We start from the raw sequence: 22,538 nt of genomic DNA, 5'->3' as shown, positions 1-22,538 counted from the left end.
TACGGGTTTGTTAGTTCTGGACCGAATTCCAATGAATCATCATTCGAATGGATGAAAGTTGAATGAAACATGAATTTGGATTTTTATCGAACAGTATGGAAAAGTTCCACTCGGAAAACCAAAATAGTTGAGAACAAACATTCCAAAAGGACATGAGCAAGTTTTTGTTCTACACAAAACCACTCAAAGAAATTAGATTCAAAAAGTTGAAATTGAACCCGACTGTTCAAGACAATCAATTCTCGGAGACTGGACCTTGATGTATTTAAAAATGAGATAACTTTTTCTGTCTGGAACTATAAAAATAGGCATCAGAGCGTGACAAGTGGAACATACAAAGCTGATTTAGATAAAGTCGTACGAAAATATAGAAAATGAAAAATAGAAAGTAAATGATGTTACTGAAACATGAAATTATTGAGATACAGGAGAATAGTAAACTCAATGCGAATGGAAAAACTACTCATTCCCACAGTAATAGGAATCTATAGACAGGATCGTGATTTGTTTCAAAAAAATTTATCTTAGATAACATGCTCTGTCTAAAACTATAAAAATAGGCATCAGAGCGTGACAAGTGGAACATTCAAAACTAAAACACTATTAAAAACTTTTGATCCAGTGTACTGTTCGCAAAATTATGCAAAACGAAAAATTAAAAGTAAACGATGATACTGAAATAGGAAATTATTAAGGTAGATAATAGCAAATTAAACGCGAATCGAATAACTACTCAAAATCCCACAGCAATAAGAATCTATAGAAACCGAACAGTTATAAATGCGCATGAAGGTAAATAAGAGAATAATAAAAGATACAAAACATACATATAAGGCAATATGGATTACAGCAGATGAAGAGGAGGAATTGGATGAGTGAATGTGTAATATTAGATGGATTTATGAGTGCTAATTGGTTTATTTGAGGAGAGACTGTCAATCATATTGAAAAATGAGAGAGCCTAATTGTAATAATGTGAATTGACTGTATTTGCGTAGAGTAGTGTAAATCGCGGGAAAGAAAGCAAGGAAGACAATGTGTAGATGAGATAAGATGAATTTGAGCAGATAGGGTGAATAAGGAAGACCCCAATTAAACTGGTTGCACCACACCCAATTCATGAGTAGTACAAATAAAAAATTATTGATGATGCCTTAATACCACTCTAAAAAATGTGGGGGCTCAAATGAAAACTCGATGAAACAGATAGTTTTGTAACTCAATAAACTTATCTGGCGAGTAATATGGTATAAGATTCATCAAAAGCAATGACAATTCATTGAAACAATGAGTACATTTATAAAATACTCAAAATCTTACTCTTTGAGGGGGGAAGGTGGTACCCATAAATGAGATTTGATGGATTTGAGCAGATAGGGTGAATAAAAAGGACGTAGTGAGAGTGTAGTCCTAGACCACAGCCCCCAATTACCAGACCTAATTCACGTGTGCAAACAAATTAATAATAAGAGGGTGAGAAAAACCTTTTGGAATTACCCTAAAAAATTAGGGGGCTCAAATTAGAACTCGGTGGAACAGATAGTTTTGGGAAGAATGAAAAAATGAGTCAAGACTTTGAAGGGAGGAAATTTTTCTTGGCGCCTATATTCAGAATTCAAATTTTTTCACAAAAAAGTCAAATGTTCGACTATCATTCAGAATTAAAGGAAATTCTGAAAATTCAACAAAAATTTTCACATTTTCAAAGAAAATTTTTTTTTAATCCAAAAAAAATTCTAAAAATAGGGTCATTTTTAAGCCGGGCCTTCAAACATTTTCCGGACCTGGGTCTATCTAAAAAATAAGAGTCAACGAAAGAGTTTGGTATTGAAAAATTAAAAACGTTTGAAATTTCATTGAAACAGTGAGTTTTAAAATAATATAAAATATAAAGTTAGGCTCCGAGTTTTTCTCAAATAAATAAAACAACACAAGTTTGTTTCAACATTTCCATAAAATGATTAGTATACGTCCATATTTTACAATAATATAATTTTAAATTGGCGCAATCAGTATAAAATAAAAAGAAAGCCGAGTTTTCTTATTCGTTGCAATACTTCAATATGTTCCATTGGAGAGACAACACGAATAGAAGAGAGACGAGAGATTCAGACGGTTACGTAGAAATTTGTGTGGAGAAATGTCTCGACTCTCTTCCATTTGTGTACTATTTCTCTCTCCCCGCAAAGTGTACCCCGCGGAGAGGGAGACGACTCACACCCTCCGCATCTGCTACTAGTGGCGATACTATTTCGAAATGAAATATCATTTTGAAAGTTTTCGTTTTGGGTGAAGAAACACCGGTAGAACAATGGGAAAATAAATTGGCGGGAGTACGAAATAGGTTTTTGATACTGATAACAGAGGAGATAAAATTGAATTTGAAGTGAGTGAAGAAGAAGAAACGAAGAGAAAAGTGATTGATGCTCCGTTGGGGACGGAAGGGCGGTGATTGGGGGAGAGAGAGGCATTTTGAAAAAAAGTTAAGTTTCAGTGTCTTTTTAATTTGATGAGAAACAAAACGGCTCTGTTCGACAATAGCGGGACAATGGAGAACAAGCGGGACAATCCCCGAACAAGCGGGACAATCACCGATTGAACGGGACAATCACCGATTGAACGGGACAATCACCGAATGAACGGGACAATCCCCGAATATCCCCGAATAATCACCGATTGAACGGGACAATCCCCGAATATCCCCGAATAATCACCGATTGAACGGGACAATCCCCGAATGAACGGGACAATCACCCAACTGATACACTCATCACATTTTTTAATACTTGTGCCTATTTCTTTTTCTGTTTTGTTATCGAAAGAAGTTATTACAGTCATTTATTTATTTAATTATCATTAATGGGTTATTCTTCTTCAGTAAAATCCTCGTCCTCAGCCATTTCCTCTCCTTCAGTGTACTCTTCATCCTCAGCCATTTCCTCTCCTTCAGTGTGCTCTTCATCCTCAACCATTTCCTCTCCCTCAGTGTAGTCCTCGGTGTCAAGGTGTACACGAACGAGGTGGCTGCCACGGATTGTAATGGCTTCTATGCTTGAAAGGGGAAGTCGGTGCTCGAAGAACTTGAACCAACTGTTGTTGATGAAGCACTGAAAGTGTACTTGTGTGTATGTGTGTGTTTCAAGCGATGAAATTACCTGAAATCCTGCTTGAAGCACTTGGATGCGAATCGAGATGAAATTATTGGGGAGGGCCGGATAAATTCGTCTCTCTTCAGTGTCCCAAGTTCTTCGGAAAAAAGAATTGACGATGCTCTGGAAAAAAAAATGTTGAAGTAACACTTATGTACCACTTACGCCAAACTCTTCACGGATAGACATCAAAAAATGAATTTCCTCTCGATTCCCTGTTCCATTAGAATGGATGTATGTGTCAAATCTAAATAAGCGTCTATTGTGGTTATAAATGACAATAAGGAACCTGGACTGGATGATTGCGTCGATTGCAATTTCGGCGCCTACGCGAAGCTCAAGAGACGTACTGTAGACGAAGTTGTGACCGTGCTCCACTATCGGGAATTGAGCAGAATTACTTCCCACGTGCTCCAATTTTGACGAATTCTGTAACTGGTCAAGGCATGTAAGACTACTGGATTGTGATGAATACCGTTTCCGTTGAATTGTCGACATTTTCTTGGACTTCCGGAGTGTCCATGGAAATTCCTTTGGAGATGAGCGAACCCGTGGAACAAAAGGAGCACGTGGAAGAAACCAGGGATCGGCAACAGGTGCGACACGTGGAGGAAATCGAGGATCGGCAACAGGAGCGGCGCGTGGAGGAAATCGAGGATCGGCAACAGGAGCGGCGCGTGGAAGAAACCAGGGATCGGCAACAGGTGCGACACGTAGAGGAAATCGAGGATCGCCAACAGGTGCGACACGTAGAGGAAATCGAGGATCGCCAACAGGAGCGGCGCGTGGAGGAAATCGAGGATCTGCAACAAGAGGAGCACGTGGAGGAAATCGAGGAACTGCAAGAAGAGGAGCACGTGGAGGAAATCGAGGAACTGCAAGAAGAGGAGCACGTGGAGGAAATCGAGGAACTGCAAGAAGAGGAGCACGTGGAAGAACTTCTGCTGCTTAAATTAGCCTTTTGTTATTTTTGCATTATTACTCAAACAATTAAATAAATAAATGACTGTAATAACTTCTTTCGATAACAAAAAACAGAAAAAGAAATAGGCACAAGTACTAAAAATGTGATGAGTGTATCAGTTGGGTGATTGTCCCGTTCATTCGGGGATTGTCCCGTTCATTCGGGGATTGTCCCGTTCATTCGGTGATTGTCCCGTTCAATCGGTGATTATTCGGGGATATTCGGGGATTGTCCCGTTCATTCGGTGATTGTCCCGTTCAATCGGTGATTGTCCCGTTCAATCGGTGATTGTCCCGCTTGTTCGGGGATTGTCCCGCTTGTTCTCCATTGTCCCGCTATTGTCGAACAGAGCCAACAAAACGAGGTGCTTCGATCGACTGAAGGATACCGTAAATACTGTATTATAAGGGCACCCCGCCTATATTCAGAATTCATGAATATGATTATCTCGGTGGTCTTTCTTGGTTTTGATTAGAAACAACGTGCTTAGTAACTTCTAAATTAACAAATAGAACGTCCAAAAATGTTTTTCCGTTTCTTTTTAATGGGTTTCTGAAACCACAACATTTCTCTGGGAACCAGTTGAAAATTTCTGTATTTACTCTTCCAATAGTCAAATGTTGTTATTTTTCAGATAACGATGTTTCACAAGTTACAGAAAGTGAAATAATCAAAGTGGCGCACGTTCTCACTCGTGTGCTCATGCTAAAATAGGTTTAACTGAATATTACATTTTGCTAGAATCTGGAAACTACCTATCTGAACGAGGGGTCAGTTTTCAATCAGTTGAAAAATAATTCTAACGGTTTTATTGAATTAATATTAATGTTGAAACTTTATGAGATCTCAATAAGGATCGTGCATTTTGCCATTACCTATTTGATGTTTGATACAAAATGTTTTTAATGGCAATGTTTTAGTCACAGAAAAAGAGAAAAAAGGTGACTGATGCTCTGAGGAGGGTTGAAAAGGTGATATGAGGAAATACATTCTGAAATATTTAGAACAGAATTCTGTTTCACTGATGTTTAAATTGATGAGGAACAATAATACTTCAATCCTAAGTATGAATATAAACTTTTGTGGTATACTCGCCAAAATTCGAAATCTTGTAGAGTGTATTTAAATTTATGAGTTTTGCTAACGGAGCAATGAAATACACGTTCTTTCGAAAATGTGATATAAATTCTCAGAACTCTCCATTTTTTCATGCTTCTGTCAAAAAAATCGAATAAACACTAGAAATTACTTTTTAATCTCAAATGCTTTGGAAAATAAAAAAACACGCTCAACTTTCAGATTTCCAAAATATGAAGCAAAGTTATAATGAGACTAGAAGATTAACAATACTTTTCACCTGTGTTCTATCGTTATCGACAAAACAAATTGTTACTCGTTTGTCTGGTAATGTTGAAACAGTTTTAAAATGGTAATATATATTGTTCTCCACCTATTTCTTTGAACTAAAATAAAATTCAAATCCTCGTGAGATCTTCTATAAATACTTCATGAACGGTAATTGCTCTGTTTGATGTTGGAAACAAAACTATTTTATTGGCAATTTTAGTCGTTTCAATTTTTTCCAAAGAATTTGGAATTACAGTTGGATCTTTCTGTTTCATTAGCGTCACAAGTACAATATCGAAAAATGACAATCTGCTAACAAGGGTCTTCCAATTTCCTGTTAACCATTGCTTTACCAAGAGTAAATTGTGTTGGCTCATAACTCGGTTTTCAGAAAGATTTAGCAGACTTTTATTTCAGATTCGTAGTCTACAAATTCGAAAGTATCAGGGACCGTATTCTTGAGTCGCTTGAAAAACTTTGAGGGCTTCCCTTGAAGGAAAAAAATGAATGTAAGATCTTCTAGAAAACTGTACCGAATAACTCCTCTTACAGTACATTTTCGCATGTTTCAAACAAGTTTTATTATTCTGAATTTGCATTCAATTTTATTACAATCTAGTACTAATAGGTATTTTCTTGATATGTCTTTCTCGAAAAAAGAAACACAAAGGTTAATTGTTTTATAAGTTTCCCGGTTTAAAAAATAGTTATCAAGTGAGACATGTTACCTATAATGTGAGACGTAACGAAGTACATGCGTTCTCAATGTGTCATTATTCAATTCAGAGGAAGAACCGAAAATCGGTCATATTTTATAACGAAGCGAGAGGTCTAGACTCTCTTTTTTCACTAAATTGACTCTATTCTATCCGAGCAGAATAACACGTTTTGACGCTCAAATATGTCCTACAATAATAATAAAATCTTCCAGGAACTAACACCTAACATCAGTATAAAAAATGATATAAAAGCAGGTCTCGGAACATCTTTCAACAAAAAAAAAGAAATGAATCGTCTATTGTATTACGGAAGTGTTGAATCCATCCCATTCTACAATTGCTCCTGGAAATCTCAATCCGAATGGTTGGAAACAGGACTGAAACGACCCCTACTGGGTTATCCGATTACTGTATTCGGAGTGTTCATTGAGTTACTGTACCCACCGATTCTCTATATTATATTCAAGACTAAACTGATCAGACATGCGTGTTATAAGATTATTGTGATGTTGGCACTGGTGGATATGACTGCTACAGGTGGGGAGGGAAAGAGTAGAGTAGTTCGGTGCAAGAATATTGCCATAGGATGTTTGGTAATTCATAGAAGACGTGGAAGAGTGTTTTATTTTTGCTCGATGTGTAAGCTGTAAGCTACAATTATTGTCCCAGATGGTTAAACGGGTCACCACTATTCCGAAATTGAAGATTTCTTTTTATAAATCGATTCAGAGAACCATGAAAAAGGGAAAATCGTATTGGAGCGAGGTCCGAAAATCAGTCTGAAGCGAGTTACGAGACCTCAAAGTGCAAAAAAACCGCTCCTCGTCGTGCACTTTTTCAGTACAATTCAATAGAAATTCTCGTTTGTCTTTGCCGACTATCAAATACTGTCCGTACTTTATATAAATCAACTTTTTGAAACGGTTTTGTTTTCAAATTTTCTATTTATAATTGTGCGAATCACTTGGTTTGAAACTTGGATAGTGTTTCATGGAGTCATGAATAGTCTGCAGAATGCAATTTCTGCTAGTAACTTATATTTGAACATGATACGGACACTCTCTATCAGTTAAGCGTTTCCTCCCATTTCCGATTTAAATTAGTCAGTATTCGGGGAAAATTACTGTACTGCGTTCTAAATCCTATCTAGAGATTATACTTGCACAGAAAAATGCTCGATCAGAGAAACTACATAGCTTCTTCATTCAATCTAAACACTTCACAAATTTCAAGCCTCTCGGGTGGTTCTGGGCTCTCTAATACTCTAAATGGAGATTCTCTTCTTGGTTTCCTCATTGGACCATGTCATCACAGTCCTCACATTTTTGACCTGTATGGAAAACTGAAACATTTTTTCAAAAAAATCGAAATGTGTCAAAGTTTACTGATTCAAGTTCTCCACTTATTTTTTCCATCTTCATAGACGCAGCGCCTTCGAATGTCTTAAGAACTAAATAATTTTCAGCATGCAGTTGTCTCATCAGTGGACCACTTTTCATCAAAGGAGCTGTCTTTTGTGCGTACCCAGAGTTCATTTATGTCACTGGAATGTTTGTGTTAAGTGAGTTTTTTAAAATCAAGGTTTATGTATATCCATTTAAAATTTTTTGTGTTTTGAAAGCTAGGTAAGTGATGAACTCTACTAACACTTTTAGTTTCGCTGGCAAGATAAAAATCATACGAAACATTCAACTCTTTCAATATGTAAATGTGAGTTAGGCTATGTAGAATACGTAACTCTTCTGAAAATTACGAATCAACTAACCTGACACCTTTCGTTGAATCTGGGTAATTAGAATTACTCAGTTTCAAAACATTCTGATAATGAAATTCAATCGATAAACACTGATATAATACACTTTGGTACTGGTTATCAGAGTTGCATGGAAGTGAAAATTTCTTATCCGGAATTCGGAAGTCGGAATGAAAAAAATGCCCGGAAGTCGGAATTCCATGCAACTCTGCTGGTTATCTAAACTATCTGGAAGTTACTAGAAAGGATGCTTTGTATTATTGGAATAATTTTTATAATGAGCAAAAAGAGACTTGAAAAAAACCAATACTAATCAGTTAAAAATAAACAAATGATCTGCAGGTTTTTTTTGTGAAGTGAATCACCAAATTGTGAAATCAGATTTCAATTACTTTTATTTTGAAACCGAAAGAAAGTGTTTCCAGTTAGATGATGAGAAGCGTATGGAAGAAAAATCATACTGATTGTGAGTGGCTCTATTCATGTTTTTTTTTCAATACGTAAACGGATGATGTAGTTCTAGAATGCATTATTCGTGATAAGTTATGACATCATTTTATTGAGAAAAATGAGTCAACTTTTCAAAATCCGAATTCTAGTTACAATCTTCAAATAAAACAAATAGGCATTAACAGTCTTTATTGAAAGAGTATTTTCCTCTAAATACCATGAAGGTCTCCCACAATTTCAGAAAGTATCGAACAACTTTTGCCATCAAAAGCTTTGTATGGGAATTAGAGACAAATTTCTAAATTCTGTGTTAGCAGGACATCATAGATAAGCACATCATGTTTTTAATAGGTGCTCGTTTTCCAAAACCTGACATATTAAATATTGGTTATCAAATATCCTATATCAAAACATTCTGAAACTGAAATTCGGTTGACGGTTACTGTATCCTTACAGCAAGGCGCATGGAATTTGTTCAGATGGGTCTCGTAGTTTAAATGGGTGAAATCCCGTATTTTACTACGGTTTCAAATTTCTTACTACGGTTTTTCATGATTTCAACTATGAGACCCTTCCAACCACGACAAAAAACTCAATGAATGGTTGTATAAGCTCAAAAAGATACTATCCTTTTGAAACCGAACAAAATTTATCATTAGTCATTTAGTAATTAAAATATGATTTCCAGCCACTTGGTGCACTTCTTGTGCCTGCACTCTCCTCCTCTTCATCAACCGAATCGTCTTCATCACTCTCCCCGAATACTCCCACATTATCGACGGGAAACTCGCCTATCTATCCATATTCCTCATCGTAATTTACTTCATTTTCTGGTTCTTCTTCACCCCAACAGTATGCTTCAACTCGATTGGAATGGCATGGTTCCCTGATCCATTGGCTATGGAGACTCCTACGGAAGAGGCGACGGACTACTATCGGAATACTCCTCAAGCATGGAATAGGTAATTGGATTTTTGTGAGCATTATGGGCGTGTTCTACGTGGCTTATTTTCTGAAAGTGAGGAAAGTGGCAAGAGGACAGAAGTCGAAGGCGTCGGCCGCGGTGAGTGGAGGTTATGAGGATTTTCTTGAAAAAATGTTTGAGGCATGAACTGATATGCATTGGAAACAAGTTTTTTCAGAAGCCGATTCAGAGCCTTCTGAAACAGTGAAAATCTGAAAACCGAGAAATCGTATATAAGCATCATACAGTTAACAAAGTCAGCACTTCCATTCTCAATCGAGTCATTCGTTCCAAAAATTTGTTGATTTTTTTTTTCAGATAATCGTTCAATGCATCATCATTTGTTTCTTCAATACAGTATGCGCTCTTGTCTATAATTCTTTCACTCTGATCACTCCTGACCCATGGATTTTGCTGATGGGTAAGTTTTCGTATTTTGAAAATTACACCCAATTAACAAAATTATAGGTCAAATCTGCTGGTCTGTGAATCATGGATGCCCTGCACTTATCTATATCACTATGAATCACACTATTCGGAAGGAGTTTAGAAAACTCATTTGCAGACGAAAGGTACATTTTAGACATCAAATATATGAAAAAAACTGGATTTGTTTCAGAAAATTGAAGACTCAACAATGTCGGTTACCAATACAATGAACAGATTTTAAGTTTCTCTTATCAATAAAAAGTGATTATTTTTATAAAACGACGGTCAAAGTGCCGCAGGGTCAAAGATAGGGATTGGAACCGAGCGGACTACCGAGCGGACTCCTGAAAACACACACACACACACACTTGGAGACCCTGCAAGCCGGACCGTCGGCAACCAGTAAAAGGAAGTCGATTTACTTATAAATAGAGGCAAACGAAGCAGCCGACATCTCACGGGCGATGGCGGACGCGGAGAGAGGAGCGGCGGCGGGGCGTTTTTAGTGTTCCGAAGGAATGAAATGATGAAAAGCGGATGAAAATTGAGAAAAAACGGTCACTATTTGTTTTCGTATAAAAGCGTAGAGAGATTTTGATTTTGGAAAATTTATGAGCAAAATAAAGAAAATAACTGAAAAGTGAAGAAATTTTATGAAAAATGAGTAATAAAATACAAGAAATGGCAGAATAAACAAGTTAGGGTGAATTACAGATTACAATATACAAGAAATTATGAGAATAATCATATTACATGGGATATCAAATTCCAGTTTAACAGTTTTCGCTACAATATTATCCGAAAAATTACAAATAAGGCCTCAAAATTAGAAAGTTTGCATTTCAATCGGCATATCTCTCGGTTGACTTTGCTCTCTTTCTTGTCTCATCGCCTCATGATTCTCTCGATTCTCCTCGTTTTGTCGTTTCGATTCGGCGATCGCTGCTTGGCGGGCTTTGTGTTTTTTGTACATTTTGCTGAAAATTCAAAGGTTTTTGGGAGTTTCTAGCAGAAAATGAGTGATTCCAGCAATGAAAACTGCTCAGAACACTACGTAAGTTTTACAATTTCTGTGAACTCACTATCCGAAATACAAAAATGAGCCGGCGGCGACAAGGAAAGTGACTCCGGCAGCTGGTCCATAGACGGGCATAACGGACTTCCACGTGTCTTCATCATCAACATGTATCATATTATCCATTGTGGTCTGAAAAATTGTATTTTAGTTATGTTTTAAAGATTAAAATAGATTTATAAAGAAAGAAAACGATTAGAAAATAGGAAATTGTTGCTTTCAAGAGCAATTGAGAGCTCAATTTTCGATTTTTATGATAAAATTCATATCGACTTGATAGAAATCGTGCCGAAATTCATGAAACAATAAAATAATTGTCTCTGAAAAATGAAATAAATCAAAATTCAAATTTCGCGCCGTTCGTGTCGAGATATCGTTGGCTCGAAATACCATGCGCCTTTAATTTATTTATCAGCTTTTCCCAATTTTTCAATCATTTTCCTTCGTTTTTCTCGTTGTTTTCATGATATTTTTACAGTTTTCCAGATGAAAAATAGTTAGAATTTTGGTTTTCTATACAATCTAGTTTCCCTCTCCTTACTTCCGTTTAGTTTCAAAAATATTTTCTTTTATTGCAGACGACGATCGACACAACAATGGATGTCGATCTGAAATGGCTCGTAGGTGATAAAAATGACTTTGATTGGACGCTGGGCATTTGTATTCTCGGTTTTCTAAGTGTTATCGCCGTCTGTGTCGTGTCCTTTTTTATCACACGGTGAGTTTTTCTTGGCAACTTCGCATTCAAAACTATTTATTTTTCAGCAAGTGTGGATGTCAAGATCGAACTGCAGCGGATAGGAGGCGAAGGGAGAGGAATCGAAATCGTGAAGGAAACGATGAGGAAAACCCGGAAAACATACGAATGATCGAGCATCGGCAGTTTGTACATTCACAGCAAGATCCTAATACGTGGGCACGCCCTGCCGTTGGACCTGATGCAGTTCTTTGATGTGTACGAGTCGTTCGAAAACAATCCCATTATTTTAAATATAATCTAATCTGTAATTAATCAATACTCAATTATCATTTTATCACTTGATTATGCTGACATTTCTTGTATAATTCACTCATGTAACTATGAATTTCATGTAAAACTTTTGCACTTTGTAATAAATCAGTGTTTTGCTTATTTCTTTTTGACTGAAGCCGGTGGAGAGCAGACCTACATGTAGGCCTACAACCTTCCGGAAAAGAAGTATTTTATCGAAATTTGATTTTGGCGCCATTTTTGCGCCTTTAATTTATTAATCATCATTTGTGTTTTTCGAGTCATTTTTCAGCATTTTCTCTGATTTTTTAACGTTTTTCTTCGGGTTTTTGCTCAAAAAGTCAAAATAAAACCAGAAAATGTTCCGCTTCACAACCGCCTGCTTTATTACTCATTGTTTTTCTGCAATTTTTCGCTGAAATCATACTTGTCACGGGCGCCCGGGCCGATTTCCAAATTTTCGCCGGCCCGGTCAATCCGGTCGGCCCGATCGGCCCGGGTGAAGCGACTTTTTTCGAAAAACATGTTTTTTTCAGCAGTAATTTTTGAAAAAGTGGTTTTTGGGGCATTTTCTGCAAAAATTCGACTGAATTCACGATTTTTATTAGTTCTACAGTGAATTTAGTGATAAAAAAGCACTTGAAAATTATTTTTGGTGTGCAAAAATTAAAAAAAAAATTTCCACCCGTCAAATGACAAGTATGACTGAAATTTCTGGTTTTTAGTGAAAAGTTTGTCTACTCGTGTTTCTCATATTACCTCGAAATACCTGATTTTAAAATAATAATCTTGTTACAGACGACGATCGACAGAACAATGGCTATCACCTTCGAAAGCATAATTGAATTCGCTTTCATCCTCGCCGTGCTCTCTGCTTGTGCCGTATTGTAAGTTTTTGTTTCATTTCAACTCTTCCACCTCAATATCATCTAAAATTTCAGATTTCGGCGTCTAGGGGAACGCGCCGTCATCAACAAGCCTCCACCGCCACCGAACCGCCGTCACCGCCGCCAGAATGATTCCCGGGAGGGTGACGAAGCGAACCCGCGTCGAGGAAGAAACCAGAGACAGAACGTTCCACCGCATCGTCGTCATGCCCGTTAGCTTCATACGCCAGTTGGAGTTGATGCGATTTGTTAATGTATATACTGGTCTTTTGAAAACATTCTCATTATTTTGAATTCAATTTAATCTGTAACTAATCGATACTCACTAGTCATTTTATCACTTGATTATCCTACCATTTCGTGTATATTCATTTCGTTTAATCCGTCTAAAATCTCATAAACTCTGTGTTAACTTTTGTATTCTCTAGTTTAGGTAAAATTAAAATTCATTTCAGGAAAAAAAAAAACGAAGAATACTTTAGGAAGAAATTCATTTGAGCTTGAGTTCTCTGAAATTGGAAAAAACATGTGAAGACTCCGCCCATTCCTGAAACAGAACTCACTCTCTGATGAATTTGCGAATTCGTTTCCAAACAACTCGACAATTCTCAATATTGTCATGTGCTGCATCGGGAACCCATTCAGGAGTGACCTACAAAATTATCAATGGAGCGAAGATGAAACAAGTGGGAATACCTTTGTAACAGCTCTCTGACATATCAACTCTCCGTGTTCAATCGGAACAGTTTTATCATCTTTTCCATGAATTACCAGAATTGGAATCGTGACTTCATGAATCTGAAATTAAGGGAATTCCGATAGAGCGCACTTGCACACTCTCACTTTATCAATGGTTACAAATCGATCCAGACAGCAAGTGGGCTTCTCCAAATGCTTCTTCCTTCCAATCATATTTCCGAAAACTCGAAGAAGTGAAGTGGGCGGGGCTTGTAAAATCACTCCAGCTGGCGGTTTCCGATCTTTTTCCTCTTTTAACAACTCAACAGTCGCAGCTGATCCAATTGAGAATCCAAGAAGAACGATACGACTCGGATCCACGTGTTTCTCCATTGTTATATACTAATTAGTTATAACTAGTTAATTGCCCAATTAACTGTCTAATTACCTGATAGATGGCCCGAATGTCAGCGTATAGATTGTGTTCCGAGGCGATTCCGCCACTAATCCCGTATCCAGAGTAATCATAACTGTACACTTCACACCGATAGAATCGAGCCAAATCTATCAGTGAGGGAACTCCGACGAGATGATCCGAAAGATCAGAACCATTCGGATGAGAGTATAAAAGAGTGAAACGAGGTGAAGAGGAGACATCTGGACACGGGATATGGATACATGCTATCGTCTGCAAATATCTGATATTCTGATAATTTTTGAAAAGAAGAAGAGAATACATTTCCATTTGCAGTTTTCAATGCGAATCCTCTCGCGTGTTTGACGTCTTCTGCACACGGATGACTCAGCCCGAAACGATACATTTCTCCAGGAATACACGCCTTCGCTCTCTTCAATTTCTTCAATTTCTTCTTTCGATCCCTCATTAAAATCGCTTCCGATTCTTCGTTCACTTGGAATGAAATGTCATTTGGAGGCGGTTTGAAGAAGTAGTATTCACGGCGGGGCGGCCAGAATGCACTCTGCGAAAACAGGGACGTTTCGAAACTAGCACTTTTTGCAACCGAGTAAAGTGATTTCTTAGTTTCAAAACGTCCCCAGTTGCGAAACGTCCCCCCACTAACCCTCTGAATGAGACAACAGAACGGTGGACAACAACACAAGAAAGAGACACGTTTCACTCGTTGCCATTTCCCTTTTAATCCATCGATTGCATCGACAATACGGTAACACGGAGGGAATGGGCACACGCATGTTCGTTGCAGTTTCTTCGATCTGTGAAATAAGGAAATTTGGGGGGGGGGGGGGGGGGGGGGGGGGGGGGAGATTGATGATTTGAATGTTGTGTATATGGATGTTTTGAAACCGGGAGACAGTTTGTAATCTCTCCTGAAGCCTGGAATTCCAAAATCAGGGCATTTCTGGATTTCGACTTTCGAAGAACAGATACAGTGTAACTGAGTTGTTTTGATAGAAATTCAAATCAAGACATTCAGAAACAGTGAAAAGTCAAAACCGTATTGATTGAGACAAATTAAAATCGAGACATATTGGAACTAGTTGTTTTGAAATTCAAAATCGGAACATTCTGGAACCGGCTCATTTTTGGAACATGGTCATCTAGAAACCGGTTGCATATCTCGTTTTACAAATGCGTCATAACACAAATGTCTCGGTTTTCAAGTGACCTTAGGCTACATTATATCAAAAGTTCACGGAGACATTTCAATAACACACGTTGTAACTGGGTAGTTTAGATGGCAAGTCCACACATAATTTTGACACATAATTCTGTGACCTGCGGTGTGAGTAGTCTCATTTTCGGAATCTGATCACTCACCTTGTCTCTCAAAGTCTTTTGAATTAGAAATAGCACTCGAAATGGGACGAGTTGGGACTTGTCATAAAACGGTTGAAAATGAACGAATATTTTTTGAAAATTTCGGAATCGCGTCCCCAGCTATGTTTTCAGATTCTGTGAAAGTTTCACAATTCTCCGTCAAAAACTGGCAGTTTTCCAAAATTCAAGAAAAAAAAGTGGGACGCCCCATTTCGAGCGCTAATTTAGAAAGTTCTTTGTTTTTTGTGTATGCGCAAGACTAATAGAGGAAAACGCCGCAGAGATTATGATGATGATATGAGACAGTATTTTTCTGTTTCTTATGCCATTTTTCAGAAACCACCAGAACTCTGTTTCAACCTCTCCATGAATAAAGTTAGTCAATTCTTCATTTCAATTCCACTCCTCTCGTTAGTTACTCACTTGCACTTTTCAATCTTTTCAAGAAACCATCTAATTAAATTCCAAAACCGGGGTGTTTCAGAACTAAAATGTTCAGTATACAAAAATTGGGTAATCAAGATGGCAAGTCAAATCAAGGCATCTTGAAACTGTAAAATGTCAAAACCAATTCATTAATGAGTAAAACTTTTTGAAACTTGGAAACAAGCTGGGGATAAATAATTATATGAACCTCCAATATGAGCGGTTTCATTTTCGGAACCTGTTTACTTATCTTGTCTTCCAAAATCGATGGAATTAGAAATTTCTCTGTTTTTTGCAATGTCTCGAATTTTCAATGTACATGTATTAAAATATCTTGGTCGTGATCAAAACACTACGCTTAAAAATCCTCAGAAAAGGATGTCTGATACAATATAACTCTACTCTCCTCACTTCACCAACGTGGTTTGACGTTGTATTACTGTTTGCTGTCAGAGGAAGTTAAAGGCGCATGTAATTTGTTCGGGTGGGTCTCGTAGTTGAAATGAGTGATAAACCATACTCTACTACGGTTTTCATGTTTTAACACCCTACGACAGCAGACTGTGAACTTATAATAACTGCAGATCTAATAGTCAAATACCCCACGAGATTATGATAATGACATGACACAGTATTTTTTGAATTTTACCCCATTTTTCAGAAACCACCAGAACTCTCTGTTTCAACCTCTCCATGAGTAAAGTTAGTCAATTCTTCATCTCAATCCTCTTCTCAATCCTAGACTCTCTAACAACTCACTTGCACTTTTCAATCTTGTCAAGAAACCATCTAATTAAATTCCAAAACCAGGGTGAACTAAAACTTTCAGTATCACATACGACAACAATTGCGTCTTTTGAGACTTTTTGAAACTTGGGAACAAGCTGGGGATAAATAATCATATGAACCTCCGATGTGAGTGGTCTCATTTTCAAAACCTGATCTCTCAAAAAGCGGTCACACCTAGTCTTCCAAATCTCTCGAATTAGAAATTTCTCTGTTTTGGAACGTCTCGAACTTTCAATTTACATGTCTTAAAATATCTCGGTCGTGATCGAAACACTACGCTTAAAAATCTTCAGAAAAGGATGTCTGATACAATATAACTCTAGTCTCTTCACTTCACCAATGTGGTTTGATTTTTGCTAACTTTGTTAACGCTGGTTAAGGCAGAACTAATAGCGAAATACCCCGCGAGATTATGATGATGACATGACACAGTATTTTTCTGGGTCCTAGAAAACACCAGAATCTTCTGTTTCAAATTCTCCTAGAGTAAAGTTTCAAAATTCTTTGCTTCAATAGAATATCGCTCCCTTAGATTCTCTAACAACTCACTTGCACTTTTCAATTTTCTCAAGAAACCAGTCCTCATCTCTCAATGTTTTATCATTATTTCTCACTAGATCCGCATCGATATTCACTGATTTCTCATCTGGTTCACTCTCTGAAATCTCTTTCAATTATTCTTCTCTCCTGAAATTCCCTCACTTTTATATCTGACTCTCCTCGTCGAGTAACCCGATAAAATGATCTTATTCTGGTGTTGTTCACTTCCTTTTTCTTTATCAATTTGGAAGTTTTGTGATGATTTTTCAGACATTTCTTGAGTCACATCTAGTGTCATTTCCTCTTTTTCAACCTTCTCTTGAATTCGCTCGTTTCGAGGAGGATTTCGGTTCGCTGAAAGTTTTGATAGTTGAATGTGCGTGATGTAAATTTACCAATTTGAAAAATAACACAACAACAATCTAGAACTTTTGAAACAGTTCCTGACTTTTGCAGAATTCAATGATTGCTGAAACTCACAATTCCTTTCACTTTTCTCCTTGTTTTGATCATTTTTTGAATTAGTCATTCGGACTCTGTCGTAGAATAGAAATAGTCAGATTTCTTCCAAATGAATACACGTTTAAGATGACACGTGGAATGGACGATTTGGGAAAATAAAAATGGGGACACGGGGTGGACACGTACATATAAAGCTATGTATTTACAGTCCTTATTCATAAGTTTTTTTTTGGAACCCACTTATTGTTTCGAAAAATAAAATTGAGTATTTGGGAATGCACAGAAACACAAATATTTTCAGATTTAGCTGTTTCAGGATTACTGTAAATTAAACTTTTGATCGTAAAACTGTTCATCTTTTTTAGCATTTTCTATCTTCCATGATAACAATCTGAACAACGTTCCCAAATTTCCTCTGATTCCATTTTTTTCCATCTGTTCCGGTTTGCTTTTTTCTGTCATTTCAACATTATTCAACCATTTATTCTACTTCAAAAAGAAGCAATGATGTCCAATTGTTCGAATTCAATGATTATCCTATTCGTCATCATTATATCAGTCACATCCCAAAATAATTCAAATCTCGGAATATTTGCACAAGAGGATCTCATGTTGGCGAAATGCACAGAACCGTATCAGGTGAGAGGGAATCGGCGACATTTTGCAACTGAGACGTTCATGTAGTTGCGAAATGGATAGTAGGGAAGTGTCGCGGTGTCAAGAAATCAAGGAAAAGCATACGATCCTTCAAACGCAATTGGCTCATCGAGCACTCCCTCTATCGGAACTGACGATGAGAAACAGAACACAAAACTTGTGAAATTCTCAGTAGAGCGCATTTGCAGTTATGAAAATTTCGAATATCTACTGTTTCCTCATGCCTGTGAAAGATTCACAACCTCAACCCCAACTATTCTCACATACCACAGAACTCCCATTTCTCGTTCAGACTTGAGCGGAATTCCACCTTCCGCCTTCCGCCTTCCGCTATTTCAAAAATCGCATTCCGCTCAACTCTGTTCTCGTTCAGATCTACATCTCGTCCACCCTATTCAACGTGTCTGGTCACGAGATTCTCGATCCAATTTTCATGAAAAAGTTCTCGGAATTCACAAAGAATGTTTCGACGTGTATTGGTCCGAATGTTGTCGGCAACACTGCCCGTCACTATCGATTCTTCCTGGATTCTCTCACATTTATCGGAGAGACATTGTACCGCCCATCTGTTTTCAGGTGTCTACAGAATGTGAGTGAGGGAAATATTTATATAAACTGTTTCACATAAAATTTATTTGAACTACAATCCTATTATTCCCATTGTGGAAATTTCAATCTTTCCAGATGTCTCCAAAAATCAATTATTGCTTCCAAGAGAACACGCACATTTATTACGAAAATGTTATGAGAATAAACAAGAAGAAAACGAGTGATTTCAATACTATCGTGGATTGTGTAATTGAAGAGATGAAGGTAGATCAAATGTGTAGAAACAAAGAAACGATCCAATCGATTGGTAGATCAATGAATGCAATTATTCTGGTGGCTCAACAGTTCAAATATTTCAAAACGGGAAGAATGAGACCGATGGTTTTTAATCCGGAGACACTTGGGTAGTTGGAGAAGAATTGAACTTTTTGTTCTGTTTCGGAAAATGAATATTTCAGAGAAATGTACTGGTACTGCAGTAAGACCGCAGCTCGACAATGGAACACAAAATAAAACAGTTCAAAACTTCAAAAATTCATTAATTATTTTCACAGAAAAATCTGTCAAGGAACAAACCTTCTGCATACTGGATACTGTAGTTGGGCGTCAGTCGTTTCTCACAAGAAATCGGAGAGAATTGGTGATGAATGATCGATGGCATATTGACAGTATCCAACTGCTCATTTCCAGAAATAAAGACGGGAAATTGAGTGTATCCTTGAATTCGAAAGTGTCTATCCCAGTTGACGAATCCACGAATATCACGGAGTCGTTTGTTGTTTAGGATCACAACTCCCGGATACGATGCATTCGTTTCGATTTCAGACAGACACGGCATTTGGGGCATTCGAGAGTATCCAGTGTTGATTAGTTCCACACTTCCCTTGATTTTACGCTGGAATTGAAGGAGAGGAGATATTGGGAAATTACAGGTTTAGAATTAGCATCATCATTGCAGTTTCGAGAAACATTATAATTTACAGGAAGAAAATTTACTGTTTCACAACATTAACAAAAAAACCAAAATTCCAAAAAGACTAATTTCACCTTTGTACAGTGCCATGCAGTAAAATATTCAATTTGGCTGTGCTCAGTTGAAAAGGACCAACTTTGAGAGGGTGTTTCGGTATCAGTGATTGTCCAACAATGTAAATTGTGTATAAACCATACAGAACAAAAGAAGAGCTTCATTTTTGTAGTTGTCAACTTTTTTATACGGACACTCCCTAGCAAGTTACATATCGACAAAGTAATTTCTCCCTCAAGTCGTCCAGTGTAAAATAGAGTAGATTTTGAGCTGTTCCCTTAAAATAATTATAACTCTCTAAGGAGTGTTCGTACCAAAAAGTTGTTAACTACAGAAATGAAGCTCTATCTTTGTACTATATGGTTTATACATAATCACTGATAACGTAACGCCCTTTCAAAGTTGGTAATTTTCAACTGAAAAAAGCAAAATTTTATATTTTACTGCAAGGTATATCACCCATCGACTATTTTGGTTCCATCTGATACTCAAAAACTCTGTGAAACAGAACAATTTCTAATATCGAATTAACTCAAATAGGTGAATAACAATTCAAAAAAATTTGTATACTGAAATCCGATGTTGTTGAGAAAAATAAGGAATCACGAAATCCAGAACATGAACTTTTTGGGAAATTAGAAAAGAAATCTGGACTATTTTGGCTGGATTCTTCCGTTGAATTGGCGGTAATTACCTAAGAGCAATTAGTATAGTTTTGGAATCATGTTCACATTTTCTGAGCCTAACTCAAAGTTTCATAAATGGAATTTTTATTTCAATAAAAACATTTTGACCACAGATACCAACAGATTCAGTTTGTTTGCATTGAGTTTCAAGAGGTTAGGAAACTGGAAAATATTTTCTCAAAGTCAGCTATTTTCAGATTCGATAGACTACCACTCTACGGAGTTCAGTCTTTTCTCTTTTTAATAATCTAGACTAGCATAAAACTTATACCTTTTCGTTCCCATTACTCAATTTTCCACACTCACCAATTTCCTAAAATCAGCCCTCTGCAAATCGATATTCCTTAATTTCAACTGTCCATGAAACACTTCACACCATTCAGGCCATTGGAGGAGTGCAGTTCCATTCACGTATTTCAAATTTATCTTGCTACATTCTTTCGGTGGGAAATCTGCTGGAAATAGACTGTTTTATGGGATACATGTAAGTAGATCATCAATTTTTAAATTGGTTATTTTTAGTCAGTGTGACGATACCTGTATCACAAGAAAAAGAAGAGCTAACCAGATGGATTGCTAGAGGGAACAGAAGAATAAGTCGACTGCAATACTGAAGAACGGGCGGAAATTTGAAATTTCATTCAGAAGGAAACTCACCATTCCTATCGTTGGAGCTACGTGGAAATCAATAGTTTTTGAAATTTCATTGGAAGAGAGTTCGAATTATCACGTGACATTTCCATTTCCACTTTTGCAGTTCGATGAAATTCCACGTATGACTTGTTGGAATAACAACAAGACGAACAGAGATTATTTCAGAGTTTCTTTAATTGAAAAATGCTACATCAAGACTATATTGGAAAACCAAGTAAGTATTTGTGATCTACATAAATACTGGAAAATCACTTCCAGACCCATTTCTACTGGGATCGAATTGTCATTATGTAGATTTTCCGATCGAAAAGAAGCGTATCACTCACAATTTTTGTATTCCAACTATTCATAATGTTAATTGGTAAGTGAGGAGTATTTCAGATTCTCAATTTCAAAAATTTCCAGGAAATTCACAGTGGACACCACAAATTCCGAGGAAACGAACAGTGTAAAATTCATTGTTTCCCAGAAGAAAGAGCCGAAAGCGTATGGTTCAATTGAACTGGAAGTGGGACTAGTTGTTGAGAATTTGGAGAGTTCAGAGCATTCGATTAGAGCAATCGGGCGGTATGAATTCACAAAAGACACGAATAAAATGATCATCGATATTCCGGGATACGATAGAATTCACGATGGGAAACAAGGGTTTTTCGATGAAAAAGCAGAGGAGAAATCGTTTAAAATTCGATGTTATATAGTTGTGAAGTCGTCGAGATTGTACGATTCTGTTGAACTTTTCGATTTTTATCATTTCGATTCGACGATTTTCGATGTGGAAGTCAATGTTTACGGACACCAGATGTTCTTGTCGAAAAAGGTTAATTGCACTCTAATTAATTAGCCAATTAACTAATAATTATTTCAGTTGATTTCTCTCCAATCTCCCCATCTTTATCACATGATTGAATCTCAAAATATTGATTATTCGGATCTTCCAACCGGTTGTTTCTTCCACATTTTCCATGATTTCCTACAAATTATTCACGGAGTTGATCTCCAATTGGATAGTATGTCATTCCATCACTTTTCCATATCAGAAACCAATCGAATTCAGACGAAAACATCAGCAAATTCCTCGATTTGGCCAATAATCTGGAAGTGCCACGTGTCACCGAGTACTGTAAGAGACAGATGATAAATGGATTGGATGGAATGACGACGAATCAGATGGTCCAGGTGGCACAGAGATGGTCATTCTGGGATATTGTGGTGGGGGGAAAGGGATTTCTAGATATTTCAGCCACGTAAACTGGCTCAAGCTCTTTGTTGGGCGGATTTAAAGGCGCAGGACTGGGATTTGGATGAGTTGGAGAGAGATGTGATCGATCAAATTACTAGAAGACTTTTCGAATTGAACTGTTAGGGTTTCAGAGAAAACTGTGACGTTTCAAAACCGGGAAATTCTGGTACCTCGGGTGTTAACCGTCTCATATTCGAAACAGAGGACTTTTGTCCCGGTTCTGTGTCTTATGCCATTTTTCAGAAACCACCAGAATTTTCTGTTTCAACCTCTCCGTGAGTAATCTTAGTCAATTCTGCATTTC

The 22,538-nt window shown here is 37.2% G+C and overlaps 9 protein-coding genes across 9 annotated transcripts; 5 read left to right on the top strand and 4 right to left on the bottom strand.

Annotated features, from left to right (window-relative positions):
* Positions 1-2,864: 2,864 nt before the first annotated feature.
* On the bottom strand, positions 2,865-6,216 carry GCK72_012824 (uncharacterized protein; the record flags this gene model as incomplete). Its single annotated transcript, XM_053729429.1, has 5 exons — positions 2,865-3,107; positions 3,156-3,272; positions 3,315-3,396; positions 3,439-4,096; positions 6,189-6,216. 5 exons carry the CDS (start codon positions 6,214-6,216, stop codon positions 2,865-2,867), a joined length of 1,128 nt encoding a protein of 375 aa, XP_053584201.1.
* Positions 6,217-6,466: 250 nt separating this feature from the next.
* GCK72_012823 (uncharacterized protein) lies at positions 6,467-9,348 on the top strand (the record flags this gene model as incomplete). The annotated part of the gene is made up of 3 exons (XM_053729428.1): positions 6,467-6,716; positions 7,645-7,740; positions 9,071-9,348. 3 exons carry the CDS (start codon positions 6,467-6,469, stop codon positions 9,346-9,348), a joined length of 624 nt encoding a protein of 207 aa, XP_053584200.1.
* Positions 9,349-9,367: 19 nt separating this feature from the next.
* GCK72_012821 (uncharacterized protein) lies at positions 9,368-11,802 on the top strand (the record flags this gene model as incomplete). The annotated part of the gene is made up of 5 exons (XM_053729427.1): positions 9,368-9,445; positions 9,665-9,767; positions 9,815-9,918; positions 11,429-11,568; positions 11,616-11,802. 5 exons carry the CDS (start codon positions 9,368-9,370, stop codon positions 11,800-11,802), a joined length of 612 nt encoding a protein of 203 aa, XP_053584199.1.
* On the bottom strand, positions 10,602-10,976 carry GCK72_012822 (uncharacterized protein; the record flags this gene model as incomplete). Its single annotated transcript, XM_003088542.2, has 2 exons — positions 10,602-10,752; positions 10,858-10,976. The coding sequence occupies 2 exons, from the start codon at positions 10,974-10,976 to the stop codon at positions 10,602-10,604; spliced, it is 270 nt and encodes an 89-aa protein (XP_003088590.2).
* An 855-nt stretch (positions 11,803-12,657) lies between the features above and the next one.
* Positions 12,658-12,945, top strand: GCK72_012820 (uncharacterized protein; the record flags this gene model as incomplete). Its single annotated transcript, XM_003088545.2, has 2 exons — positions 12,658-12,728; positions 12,783-12,945. 2 exons carry the CDS (start codon positions 12,658-12,660, stop codon positions 12,943-12,945), a joined length of 234 nt encoding a protein of 77 aa, XP_003088593.2.
* A 342-nt stretch (positions 12,946-13,287) lies between these two features.
* GCK72_012819 (uncharacterized protein) lies at positions 13,288-17,488 on the bottom strand (the record flags this gene model as incomplete). Its single annotated transcript, XM_053729426.1, has 9 exons — positions 13,288-13,380; positions 13,425-13,526; positions 13,572-13,808; positions 13,855-14,094; positions 14,144-14,386; positions 14,489-14,639; positions 16,969-17,077; positions 17,122-17,313; positions 17,440-17,488. 9 exons carry the CDS (start codon positions 17,486-17,488, stop codon positions 13,288-13,290), a joined length of 1,416 nt encoding a protein of 471 aa, XP_053584198.1.
* Positions 17,489-17,949: 461 nt separating this feature from the next.
* On the top strand, positions 17,950-19,035 carry GCK72_012818 (uncharacterized protein; the record flags this gene model as incomplete). The annotated part of the gene is made up of 3 exons (XM_053729425.1): positions 17,950-18,060; positions 18,452-18,667; positions 18,763-19,035. The coding sequence occupies 3 exons, from the start codon at positions 17,950-17,952 to the stop codon at positions 19,033-19,035; spliced, it is 600 nt and encodes a 199-aa protein (XP_053584197.1).
* Positions 19,036-19,165: 130 nt separating this feature from the next.
* GCK72_012817 (uncharacterized protein) lies at positions 19,166-21,344 on the bottom strand (the record flags this gene model as incomplete). Its single annotated transcript, XM_053729424.1, has 4 exons — positions 19,166-19,522; positions 20,647-20,795; positions 20,878-20,950; positions 21,321-21,344. The coding sequence occupies 4 exons, from the start codon at positions 21,342-21,344 to the stop codon at positions 19,166-19,168; spliced, it is 603 nt and encodes a 200-aa protein (XP_053584196.1).
* GCK72_012816 (uncharacterized protein) lies at positions 21,178-22,242 on the top strand (the record flags this gene model as incomplete). Its single annotated transcript, XM_053729423.1, has 5 exons — positions 21,178-21,208; positions 21,253-21,355; positions 21,400-21,811; positions 21,860-22,001; positions 22,049-22,242. 5 exons carry the CDS (start codon positions 21,178-21,180, stop codon positions 22,240-22,242), a joined length of 882 nt encoding a protein of 293 aa, XP_053584195.1.
* Between the last annotated feature and the right edge of the window lie 296 nt (positions 22,243-22,538).

The sequence above is a fragment of the Caenorhabditis remanei genome, chromosome IV, assembly GCF_010183535.1.
Source record: "Caenorhabditis remanei strain PX506 chromosome IV, whole genome shotgun sequence".
Taxonomy (NCBI): Eukaryota; Metazoa; Nematoda; class Chromadorea; order Rhabditida; family Rhabditidae; genus Caenorhabditis; species Caenorhabditis remanei.
The sequence above is the reverse complement of the archived record's forward strand: the minus strand, read 5'-3'. Positions and strand labels throughout refer to the sequence as shown.